This window comes from Oncorhynchus mykiss, chromosome 2, assembly GCF_013265735.2.
Source record: "Oncorhynchus mykiss isolate Arlee chromosome 2, USDA_OmykA_1.1, whole genome shotgun sequence".
In the NCBI taxonomy this organism is placed as follows: Eukaryota; Metazoa; Chordata; class Actinopteri; order Salmoniformes; family Salmonidae; genus Oncorhynchus; species Oncorhynchus mykiss.
This window is the reverse complement of record NC_048566.1, coordinates 100,780,176-100,793,265: the sequence shown is the minus strand read 5'-3', so window position 1 is coordinate 100,793,265 and position 13,090 is coordinate 100,780,176. Positions and strand designations below refer to the sequence as shown.

At 43.3% G+C, this 13,090-nt stretch overlaps 2 protein-coding genes across 3 annotated transcripts in view; one reads left to right on the top strand and one right to left on the bottom strand.

Annotated features, from left to right (window-relative positions):
- LOC110502612 (potassium voltage-gated channel subfamily C member 1) overlaps positions 1–7,735 on the bottom strand; it is a 62,811-nt gene extending 55,076 nt beyond the window's left edge. For both annotated transcript variants that reach the window (XM_036961073.1, XM_036961077.1), the window contains exon 1: positions 6,547–7,735. In XM_036961073.1, coding sequence (XP_036816968.1) covers positions 6,547–7,128 — 582 coding nt within the window. In that variant the 5' untranslated portion in view covers positions 7,129–7,735. The remainder of the gene's footprint in view (positions 1–6,546) is intronic.
- A 3,018-nt stretch (positions 7,736–10,753) lies between these two features.
- The window catches only part of LOC110501188 (CD81 antigen), a 53,323-nt gene continuing 50,986 nt past the window's right edge, over positions 10,754–13,090 (top strand). The window contains exon 1 of the mRNA XM_036961174.1: positions 10,754–10,981. Within this exon, the coding sequence (XP_036817069.1) occupies positions 10,916–10,981 (66 nt within the window). The 5' untranslated portion in view covers positions 10,754–10,915. The remainder of the gene's footprint in view (positions 10,982–13,090) is intronic.

Sequence of the window (13,090 nt, the reverse complement as noted above, 5' to 3'; positions counted from 1 at the left end):
AGGTATTCTAATCAACACTAACTGCCAATATCCACCCAGCCAGGTATTCTAATCAACACTAACTGCCAATATCCACCCAGCCAGGTATTCTAATCAACACTAACTGCCAATATAAAACCCAGTCAGGCATTCTAATCAACACTAACTGCCAATATAACACCCAGCCAGGTATTCTAGTCAACCACCAGATCCACCCAGCCAGGTATTCTAATCAACACTAACTGCCACTATCCACCCAGCCAGGTATTCTAGTCAACCACCAGATCCACCCAGCCAGGTATTCTAATCAACACTAACTGCCAATATCCACCCAGCCAGGTATTCTGATCAACCACCAGATCCACCCAGCCAGGTATTCTAATCAACACTAACTGCCAATATCCACCCAGTCAGGTATTCTAATCAACACTAACTGCCAATATCCACCCAGCCAGGTATTCTAATCAACACTAACTGCCAATATAAAACCCAGTCAGGTATTCTAGTCAACCACCAGATCCACCCAGCCAGGTATTCTAATCAACACTAACTGCCAATATCAAACCCAGCCAGGTATTCTAATCAAGACTAACTGCCAATATTAAACCCAGCCAGGTATTCTAATCAACACTAACTGCCAATATCAAACCCAGCCAGGTATTCTAATCAACCACCAGATCCACCCAGCCAGGTATTCTAATCAACACTAACTGCCACTATCCACCCAGCCAGGTATTCTAATCAACACTAACTGCCAATATAAACCCAGCCAGGTATTATAATCAACACTAACTGCCAATATCAAACCCAGCCAGGTATTCTAATCAACACTAACTGCCAATATTAAACCCAGCCAGGTATTCTAATCAACACTAACTGCCAATATCAAACCCAGCCAGGTATTCTAATCAACACTAACTGCCAATATCAAACCCAGCCAGGTATTCTAATCAACACTAACTGCCAATATCAAACCCAGCCAGGTATTCTAATCAACCACCAGATCCACCCAGTCAGGTATTCTAATCAACACTAACTGCCAATATCCACCCAGCCAGGTATTCTAATCAACACTAACTGCCAATATCCACCCAGCCAGGTATTCTAATCAACCACCAGATCCACCCAGCCAGGTATTCTAATCAACCACTGACTGCCAATATCCACCCAGCCAGGTATTCTAATCAACACTAACTGCAAATATCCACCCAGCCAGGTATTCTAATCAACACTAACTGCCAATATTAAACCCAGCCAGGTATTCTAATCAACACTAACTGCCAATATCAAACCCAGCCAGGTATTCTAATCAACCACCAGATCCACCCAGCCAGGTATTCTAATCAACCACTAATCAACACTAACTGCCAATATCCACCCAGCCAGGTATTCTAATCAACACTAACTGCCAATATAAAACCCAGTCAGGTATTCTAATCAACACTAACTGCCAATATCCACCCAGCCAGGTATTCTAATCAACACTAACTGCCAATATAAAACCCAGTCAGGTATTCTAGTCAACCACCAGATCAACCCAGCCAGGTATTCTAATCAACACTAACTGCCAATATCAAACCCAGCCAGGTATTCTAATCAACACTAACTGCCAATATTAAACCCAGCCAGGTATTCTAATCAACACTAACTGCCAATATCAAACCCAGCCAGGTATTCTAATCAACCACCAGATCCACCCAGCCAGGTATTCTAATCAACACTAACTGCCAATATAAAACCCAGCCAGGTATTCTAATCAACCACCAGATCCACCCAGCCAGGTATTCTAATCAACACTAACTGCCAATATCAAACCCAGCCAGGTATTCTAATCAACCACCAGATCCACCCAGTCAGGTATTCTAATCAACACTAACTGCCAATATCCACCCAGTCAGGTATTCTAATCAACACTAAATGCCAATATCAAACCCAGCCAGGTATTCTAATCAACACTAACTGCCAATATCCACCCAGCCAGGTATTCTAATCAACACTAACTGCCAATATAAAACCCAGCCAGGTATTCTAATCAACCACCAGATCCACCCAGTCAGGTATTCTAATCAACACTAACTGCCAATATAAAACCCAGCCAGGTATTCTAATCAACCACTAATCAACACTAACTGCCAATATCCACCCAGCCAGGTATTCTAATCAACACTAACTGCCAATATCCACCCAGCCAGGTATTCTAATCAACACTAACTGCCAATATAAAACCCAGTCAGGTATTCTAATCAACACTAACTGCCAATATCAAACCCAGCCAGGTATTCTAATCAACCACCAGATCCACCCAGCCAGGTATTCTAATCAACACTAACTGCCACTATCCACCCAGCCAGGTATTCTAATCAACCACTAATCAACACTAACTGCCACTATCCACCCAGCCAGGTATTCTAATCAACCACTAATCAACACTAACTGCCAATATCCACCCAGCCAGGTATTCTAATCAACACTAACTGCCAATATAAAACCCAGCCAGGTATTCTAATCAACTACCAGATCCACCCAGCCAGGTATTCTAATCAACCACTAATCAACACTAACTGCCAATATCCACCCAGCCAGGTATTCTAATCAACACTAACTACCAATATAAAACCCAGCCAGGTATTCTAATCAACCACCAGATCCACCCAGTCAGGTATTCTAATCAACACTAACTGCCAATATCAAACCCAGCCAGGTATTCTAATCAACACTAACTGCCAATATTAAACCCAGCCAGGTATTCTAATCAACACTAACTGCCAATATCAAACCCAGCCAGGTATTCTAATCAACACTAACTGCCACTATCCACCCAGCCAGGTATTCTAATCAACACTAACTACCATTATAAACCCCAGCCAGGTATTCTAATCAACACTAACTGCCAATATAAAACCCAGTCAGGTATTCTAATCAACACTAACTGCCACTATCCACCCAGCCAGGTATTCTAATCAACACTAACTGCCACTATCCACCCAGCCAGGTATTCTAATCAACACTAACTACCATTATAAACCCCAGCCAGGTATTCTAATCAACACTAACTGCCACTATCCACCCAGCCAGGTATTCTAATCAACACTAACTACCATTATAAACCCCAGCCAGGTATTCTAATCAACACTAACTGCCAATATAAAACCCAGTCAGGTATTCTAATCAACACTAACTGCCACTATCCACCCAGCCAGGTATTCTAATCAACACTAACTGCCAATATAAAACCCAGTCAGGTATTCTAATCAACACTAACTGCTACTATCCACCCAGTCAGGTATTCTAATCAACACTAACTGCCACTATCCACCCAGCCAGGTATTCTAATCAACACTAACTACCATTATAAACCCCAGCCAGGTATTCTAATCAACACTAACTGCCAATATAAAACCCAGCCAGGTATTCTAATCAACACTAACTGCCAATATCAAACCCAGCCAGGTATTCTGATCAACCACCAGATCCACCCAGTCAGGTATTCTAATCAACACTAACTGCCAATATCCACCCAGCCAGGTATTCTAATCAACACTAACTGCCAATATCCACCCAGCCAGGTATTCTAATCAACACTAACTGCCAATATCCACCCAGCCAGGTATTCTAATCAACACTAACTGCCAATATCCACCCAGCCAGGTATTCTAATCAACACTAACTGCCAATATCCACCCAGCCAGGTATTCTAATCAACACTAACTGCCACTATCCACCCAGCCAGGCATTCTAATCAACACTAACTGCCAATATCCACCCAGCCAGGTATTCTAATCAACCACCAGATCCACCCAGTCAGGTATTCTAATCAACACTAACTGCCAATATCCACCCAGCCAGGTATTCTAATCAACACTAACTGCCAATATCCACCCAGTCAGGTATTCTAATCAACACTAACTGCCACTATCCACCCAGCCAGGTATTCTAATCAACACTAACTGCCAATATCAAACCCAGCCAGGTATTCTAATCAACCACCAGATCCACCCAGCCAGGTATTCTAATCAACACTAACTGCCACTATCCACCCAGTCAGGTATTCTAATCAACACTAACTGCCACTATCCACCCAGTCAGGTATTCTAATCAACACTAACTGCCAATATAAAACCCAGCCAGGTATTCTAGTCAACCACCAGATCCACCCAGCCAGGTATTCTAATCAACACTAACTGCCACTATCCACCCAGCCAGGTATTCTAATCAACACTAACTGACAATATTAAACCCAGCCAGGTATTATAATCAACACTAACTGCCAATATCAAACCCAGCCAGGTATTCTAATCAACACTAACTGCCAATATCCACCCAGCCAGGTATTCTAATCAACACTAACTGCCAATATCCACCCAGCCAGGTATTCTAATCAACACTAACTGCCAATATCCACCCAGCCAGGTATTCTAATCAACACTAACTGCCAATATCCACCCAGCCAGGTATTCTAATCAACACTAACTGCCAATATAAAACCCAGCCAGGTATTCTAATCAACCACCAGATCCACCCAGCCAGGTATTCTAATCAACACTAACTGCCACTATCCACCCAGTCAGGTATTCTAATCAACACTAACTGCCACTATCCACCCAGCCAGGTATTCTAATCAACACTAACTGCCAATATAAAACCCAGCCAGGTATTCTAATCAACACTAACTGCCAATATCCACCCAGTCAGGTATTCTAATCAACACTAACTGCCAATATAAAACCCAGCCAGGTATTCTAATCAACACTAACTGCCAATATCAAACCCAGCCAGGTATTCTAATCAACACTAACTGCCAATATCAAACCCAGCCAGGTATTCTAATCAACACTAACTGCCAATATCAAACCCAGCCAGGTATTCTAATCAACCACCAGATCCACCCAGCCAGGTATTCTAATCAAGCACTAATCAACACTAACTGCCAATATCCACCCAGCCAGGTATTCTAATCAACCACTAATCAACACTAACTGCCAATATCTACCCAGCCAGGTATTCTAATCAACACTAACTGCCAATATAAAACCCAGTCAGGTATTCTAATCAACACTAACTGCCAATATCCACCCAGCCAGGTATTCTAATCAACACTAACTGCCAATATCCACCCAGCCAGGTATTCTAATCAACACTAACTGCCAATATCAAACCCAGTCAGGTATTCTAATCAACACTAACTGCCAATATCCACCCAGCCAGGTATTCTAATCAACACTAACTGCCAATATCAAACCCAGTCAGGTATTCTAATCAACCACCAGATCCACCCAGCCAGGTATTCTAATCAACACTAACTGCCAATATAAAACCCAGTCAGGTATTCCCAAACTGCCAACTTCCCAGGTATTCTCAAACTGCCAACTTCCCAAGTATGCTCAAACTGCCAACCTCCCAGGTATTCTCAAACTGCCAACCTCCCAGGTATTCTCAAACTGCCAACCTCCCAGGTATTCTCAAACTGCCAACTTCCCAGGTATTCTCAAACTGCCAACTTCCCAGGTATTCTCAAACTGCCAACCTCCCAGGTATTCTCAAACCGCCAACCTCCCAGGTATTCTCAAACTGTCCACTTCCCAGGTATTCTCAAACTGCCAACTTCCCAGGTATTCTCAAACTGCCAACCTCCCAGTTATTCTCAAACTGCCAACTTCCCAGGTATTCTCAAACTGCCAACTTCCCAGGTATTCTCAAACTGCCAACCTCCCAGGTATTCTCAAACTGTCCACATCCCACCCAGGTATTCTAGTCTCATGTCCATGAGTAGCCTGGTTGGTGCTGTCTTGACAACTCCTATGGCCATTGTCACACTCACTAAGACAGCACAGACAGTTCTGTCCCCAGGCTAGTCCAAGAGGGTTCATAGACCTTGTTTAACCAAACTAAATGCCAACATAAATACCGACATCCCAGGTAAGCTAACCTCATGGTCAGGAGGTTCTTGGTACAAAGACATATAGCACCTTTTCACACTATTGTCACAAAACCTGAACCATAGGCACACTGTGCTGTCTTTGATATTTTCTTTTCTCATTGTCCTTTCCAGCACTGTTCCAAGAAGCATGGTGGATGCTTAAACAGGCCAGTGCAGTACAGCTCAGCTTGACACGGTTTGGGTCGGCTTAGTAAGAAAAGGTTATAATACTCGTGGTGAGATTACACTCGTCTTTCTCTGTTGTTTTGTTGTTGACATCATCTGTGTCCCTGACGGTTCCCTATTCAGTGTCCTACTTTTGATCAGAGTGCCATGGACCACAATCGAGGGGGTGAAAATAGGCTAGTAGTTAGGATCCATTGGTCAACATTTATTCCTTCCACCTGAATGTTACAGTAGCATTCTCCTGCTGTAGAGCTCCCTGATGAGTCCCTGGGGAGTAGACTAGCCTACCATCTCAAGGTCACTCTCACACAGACCCCCTCCACATCACATGGCTGGAAGTCCTCTATCAATCTCCATCTCTATAAATCTCTCATTAATCATTGACCGCATATCCATCATTAGGCTTCATATCAATTGGAAAGGAAAATAGACATTATGGACAGTAGAGAAATATCTATACTCACCCGTGCATATTTAGAAGAATAGGGGTCTTCAAACAGAGCCCACATGCGTTTCTGCCAACGACCCCACAGCCCCCTCGCCTTTATGTCGGTAGAGTCCCCCTGCGCCAGTCTCCTCGTCATCTCATCTGCCTCATCACCAACCACATCCCCCGGGTCGGTCACGACCTCCGGGTCCTGATCGTCATTGCTGGTTAAGTCGAGCAGGGCACCCCCGCCGAAACTATCGAGCGCTTCCTCCGCCTCCCGATGCTGGCTATAGGTCATCCAGCAGCAAGGCTCCACGTCCGTCTCATCGATGCCCCAGAATGCCAATTCCTCCTCGTAAAGAGGCCCGCAGACATCGGCAGGGCAGTGCAGTTTACCGGTCCGGTAATAGTTAAGGATATGGGCGAAAACGGCAGGATGTCGGTCGAAAAAGAATTCCTCATGTTTGTCGTCCCAGTCGAAGTGACTAGGCGCGTCGGGTTCGGCCAGACAGGATAAGCGGGTGCCGGGCAGGGTACGTAGGGTACCGCGGTATGTCTGGTGCTTGGTCCCTCCCACGTTTATCACAATGCGATCCTTTTCGTCGCTCAAGCCCATTGCGTCCCTTAGGCATGTCTCCAATAAGTTCCCAGCATCACAACGGACGCTCTATGAGCACCGCACGCCACAGTGGGAGGGGGGAAAAACGCGTGCAACACATGCACAACCGGGGTTACCAGGGGAGGAAGAGGGAAGAGATACGGCCAGGCTGCTGCTGGTTGCAGGCTATATATATATCCTAAATAATAAGTGCAGGACTAATCAGTACATATTCCCACTGATGATGCCGGATGCCCCAATGTTTCCACAACCTGTCATGAAAATCAACCCACAAGACCTACCGGAGGGAAACATTTAAATCCAAAACGATAGCAAGTGTAGCCAATGGCATGCCATTAACAATGGATGGTGGTTTAAATCCACAACAATGGATGGTGGTTTAAATGTTGTTCATTCTTTCTAATCCGAATCCAGCACAAAGACTCTCTTCCTGTTGTGGTGGTTTTGGTAGAACCTGTTAATGATATTCATAGACAGCAAGGTGACTGCGGGTGTGGTGCTGAAAGGACAGCACCGGTCTCTCTGTCTCTCTCTCTCTCTCTCTCTCTGTCTCTCTCTCGCTCTCTCTCTCTCTCTCTCTCTCTCTCTCTCTCTCTCTGTCTCTCTCTCTCTCTCTCTCTGTCTCTCTCTCTGTTTCTCTCTCTCTCTCTCTCTCTCTCTCTGTCTCTCTCTCTCTCTCTCTCTCTCTCTCTCTCTCTCTGTCTCTCTCTCTCTCTGTCTCTCTCTCTCTCTCTCTCTGTCTCTCTCTCTCTGTCTCTCTCTCTCTCTCTCTCTCTCTCTCTCTCTCTCTCTCTCTCTCTCTCTGTCTCGCTCTCTCTCTCTCTCTCTCGGAGACACTCTGCTTGCTATTTAGAATGGTATCCTTCCTCTCATGTATCTACTGTCGCTTACCTTCTCTCCCAAAAACGACACATTCAAATCAAGTTTTCCGTTGAAAGAAACGGTGGACAGCAACCGGTAGCTTTAGCCTACTAGGACTAGATCAGGCGCCGCGCATTTTCCCATTCGCGCAGATGTCTGTGACTGTGTTTATCTTCAGCGGTTATTTTCATGTATGCATTTTTAGCGGATTAATGCCTGTGATTATCTCGTGTTCGAGACTGTAGGAGAGCGAGCAGTCCACTGTGACACCATATGAAGTATGAACACGGAAGGACAGGAGGCAGGAAGGTACGCGCACGTCCTCTGTGTTCTCTGACTGAGCAATGCTCGCGGTGATGATTCTCTTGAGAATCCTCAGAATTGACTCGAAGAAGAGACGCGGTTGTTCTGGAAACACCGTGGAAGAAGAAGAAGAGGAACGAAGGAGAATACGCGTGGAGAATGATATGGAGCATTCCCAGTCAGAACCATTGTATGTTGAAACTGTCTTCTGAGTTCATGCGTTCACTGATTGTTTGCCTCCATGCAGCCAGGCACCGCCACCCGCTCCCCCCTCCCTTTTCCTTTCATTTCCTCCATGTCTTTGTACAGGGCGCATAGCTTCAGTATTTTGGACCATATGCAGTTAGACAGCCTGACATAGTCAATCGTTTTATGAGGGTATGACCCTGAAACCACTTGGCTAAATGCAAAATCCATTCTATATTAAACACTGAAATTAATTCATCCATTTGAGGATTATTAGAGAGATACAGTACCATCAGATGAATGGAAATGTGCAATGTGTGGCCCCTCTTTATACAACGTGATTTCCTATGAACAAAGACACACAAAGAGGCCAGTGATGCCACAACAGTCTATACATTCAGTTCCCTCTCTCTCGTCACCATATGGTGGGAGTAAGTCATGATGGTGTTGTTATTGGCATTGCCAACAGAGAGCGGTGTTGCCCTTGTACTGTGGTTTCCTGCATGTGCCTCTGTCCTCTTTGTGTCTCTGCAATGATCCATTACACTATGTCTGCATCCCAAATAGAACCCTTTTCCCTATTTAGTGGAACCCTTTTCCATATTTAGTGGAACCCTATTCCCTATTTAATATAACCCTATTTACTATTGAATAGAACCCTATTCCTTTTTAGTGGAACCCTATTCCCTATTTAGTGGAACCCTATTCCCTAATTAATAGAACCCTATTCCCTATTTAGTGGAACCCTATTCCCTATTTAGTTGAACCCCATTCCCTATTTAGTGGAACCTTGTTCCCTATTTAATAGCACCCTATTCGCTATTGAATAGAACTATATTCCCTATTTAGTGGAACCCTTTTCTCTATTTAGTGGAACCCTATTCCCTATTTAATAAAACCATATTCGCTATTGAATAGAACCCCATTCCCTATTCAGTGGAACCCTATTCCTTATTTAGTGGAACCCCATTCCCTATTGAATATAACCCTATTCCCTATTTAGTGAAACCCTGTTACCTATTTAATAGAACCATTTTCGCAATTGAATAGAACTCTATTCCCTATTTAGTGGAACCCTATCTGCTATTGAATAGAACCCTATTCCCTATTTAGTGGAACCTTATTCCTTATTTAATAGAACCCTATTCCCTATTTTTTGGAACCCTATCCACTATTGAATAGAACCCTAGTCCCTATTTAGTGGAACCCGTTTCCCTATTTAGTGGAACCCGTTCCCTATTGAATAGAACCCTATTCGCTATTGAATAGAACCCTATTCCCCATTTAGTGGAACCCTATTCGCTATTGAATAGAACCCTTTTCCCTAATTACTGGAACCCTATCCACTATTGAATAGAACCCTATTCGCTATTGAATAGAACCCTATTCCCCATTTAGTGGAACCCTATTCCCTATTGAATAGAACCCTAGTCCCTATTTAGCGGAACCCTATTCCCTATTTAGTGGCACCCTATTCGCTATTGAATAGAACCCTGTTCCCTATTTAATGGAACCCTATTCCCTATTTAGCGGAACCCTATTCCCTGTTTAGTGGAACTCTATTCCCTATTTAGCGGAACCCTGTTCCCTGTTTAGTGGAACCCTATTCGCTATTTAGCGGAACCCTATTCCCTATTTAGCGGAACCCTGTTCCCTATTTAGTGGAACCCTATTCCCTATTTAGCAGAACCCTGTTCCCTATTTAATGGAACCCTATTCCCTGTTTAGTGGAACTCTATTCCCTATTTAGCGGAACCCTATTCCCTATTTAGCGGAACCCTGTTCCCTGTTTAGTGGAACCCTATTCCCTGTTTAGAGGACTACTTTGACCAGGGACCATAGCCTAGAGATGTGGAAAAAGTCCCTATGCTCTTTTTTATCTCAATATTGTGACGTGTTGAACGCAGCAGATTAATCTTGATGTTTAGGTGGAAAATAAATGTGGTCTGTTTGTGTTCTGAATACTTGTTTATAGTGGAAGAATAACAACAACAAAAACCCTGAGCATAAAAACAGAATAATGCTCCTCCTAACTCCTGTAGTTTATGAAGATTTATATTTTTTATTAACTTTTATTTAACGAGACCAAGGTCTCTCATTCCCAAATGATGCCCAGAGTACAAACTTCTTTTTTTTTAAAATCACAAACAAGAATAAAGAATAAATAAATAACCACAAGCCTCTTTCATCTGTCCTCTTTACCACCCTCATCACTTGGTGGGCCGTTTCCAGGCTCGGTTTACACAGTCGTTCGTTGAAAGGAGGAGTTTCTACCCATTCTGGGTGAACATACCTCGAGATTTCTGGCACAGAGTTCGAGTTCTTAGAACGAGAAGACGCGATAACGGTCCGTCTTCTTAGAATCTCGGGCACATTGGTACATTGCAGACTTAATTAATTTATCTAAAATAGCGGACCTGAACATCCGATCGTCATGACTGTCGTTGGCTGCAACAAGTGTGTCAAATTCATGCTCTTTTTCTTTAATTTCGTTTTCTGGGTGAGTTGAGTCTTTTTTAAAATCTCTTTTATTACGATGCTGCTTTAAAGGGATGATCATTACACTTGTTCGGTCTGTAGTTAATTTGTTGATAAAAAAAAATGTGCGTCTTGAATGTTTTTTTTTACTTATAATATAACTTTGAGTCGTTCAGAATTTTTATGACACCCTTAAATCTATTTCGTCTCTGTAACCAGATCGTTTCACTGAGGTATTGAAATGAGCTACTATTCAACACTGTTATGATACAGGCCTATTTTATGATAATCTCATACACTGTTGATATTGTTTTAAATTGTCCTACTGATGACCGTGTGAAAACTGTAGTGGCTCAATAAAGTAAGCCAGTCCTAGACTCGGTACTATCAATGATTTATATATACACTAGGTGACGGGTAGGATCCACCGTGTTGAAGCTACTTTGACTCCATCTTGGCTCTCCCCCACCATTGTGTTGAAGCCACCGGGACTCCATCTTGGCTCTCCCTCACCATTGTGTTGAAGCCATCGTGACTCCATCTTGGCTCTCCCTCACCATTGTGTTGAAGCCACCGTGACTCCATCTTGGCTCTCCCTCACCATTGTGTTGAAGCCATCATGACTCCATCTTGGCTCTCCCTCACCATTGTGTTGAAGCCACCGTGACTCCATCTTGGCTCTCCCTCACCATTGTGTTGAAGCCACCGTGACTCCATCTTGGCTCTCCCTCACCATTGTATTGAAGCCACCGTGACTCCATCTTGGCTCTCCCTCACCATTGTAAAAAATATTTAGGAAGCCATATAAATGCCTTTACTAATGTATGCATTTATTTCTGCAAAGTAGTATAATACAGACTCCTTAATGCATACTTTAAATAATATTATGTGAGCTAAACAGAAAAAAAGAACAAGTATATTAAACTAATTTTCCTTAAAGTATATATTTTAGAGATGACTAATGTTACTGGCCCCACTAGAACAACAAAAAGTACTTAAATACATATATGTTTGTCCTTGAAACATTGAATTGAAACACTGTAGAATTCCATTAATGAATGTATGTGTGTGTGTGTGTGTGTGTGTGTGTGTGTGTGTGTGTGTGTGTGTGTGTGTGTGTGTGTGTGTGTGTGTGTGTGTGTGTGTGTGAGAGAGAGAGAGAGAGGGGGGCATCAATAGATGAAAAATAATAACTACACAGCCAAACTCCCTGGGCCATGGCAGGTTACCCCTGATCAACAGGGTCGGCATGATCAACAGGGTCAACATGATCAACAGGGTCAGCATGATTATCATGATCAACAGCATTATCATGATCAACAGGGTCAGCATGATCAACTGGGTCAGCATGATTCTCATGATCAACAGGATTCTCATGATCAACAGGATTCTCATGATCAACAGGATTCTCATGATCGACAGGATTATCATGATCAACCGGGTCCGCGTGATTATCATGATCAACAGGACTATCATGATCAACAGGGTCAGCATGATTATCATGATCAACCAGGTCAGCATGATTATCATGATCAACAGGGTCAACATGATTATCATAATCAACAGGGTCAGCATGATTATCATGATCAACATGATTATCATGATCTACAGGGTCAGCATGATCAACAGGATCAACCCGGTCAGCATGATTATCATGATCAACAGGATTATCATGATCAACAGGATTATCATGATCAACATGATTATCATGAGCAACAGGGTCAGCATGATCAACAGGATCAACCGGGTCAGCATGATTATCATGATCAACAGGGTCAACAAGGTCAGCATGATTATCATGATCAACAGGATTAGCATGATCAACGGGATTATCATGATCAACAGAATTATAATGATCAACAGGGTCAGTATGATCAACCGGGTCAGCATGATTCTCATGATCAACAGGATTGTCATGATCGACAGGATTATCATGATCGACAGGATTATCATGATCAACAGGGTCAGCATGATCAGCCGGGTCAGCGTGATTATCATGATCAACAGGATTATCATGATCAACAGGGCCAACATGATTATCAAGATCAACCGGGTCAGCATGATTATCATGATCAACAGGGTCAACATGATTATCATAATCAACAGGGTCAGCATGATTATCATGATCAAC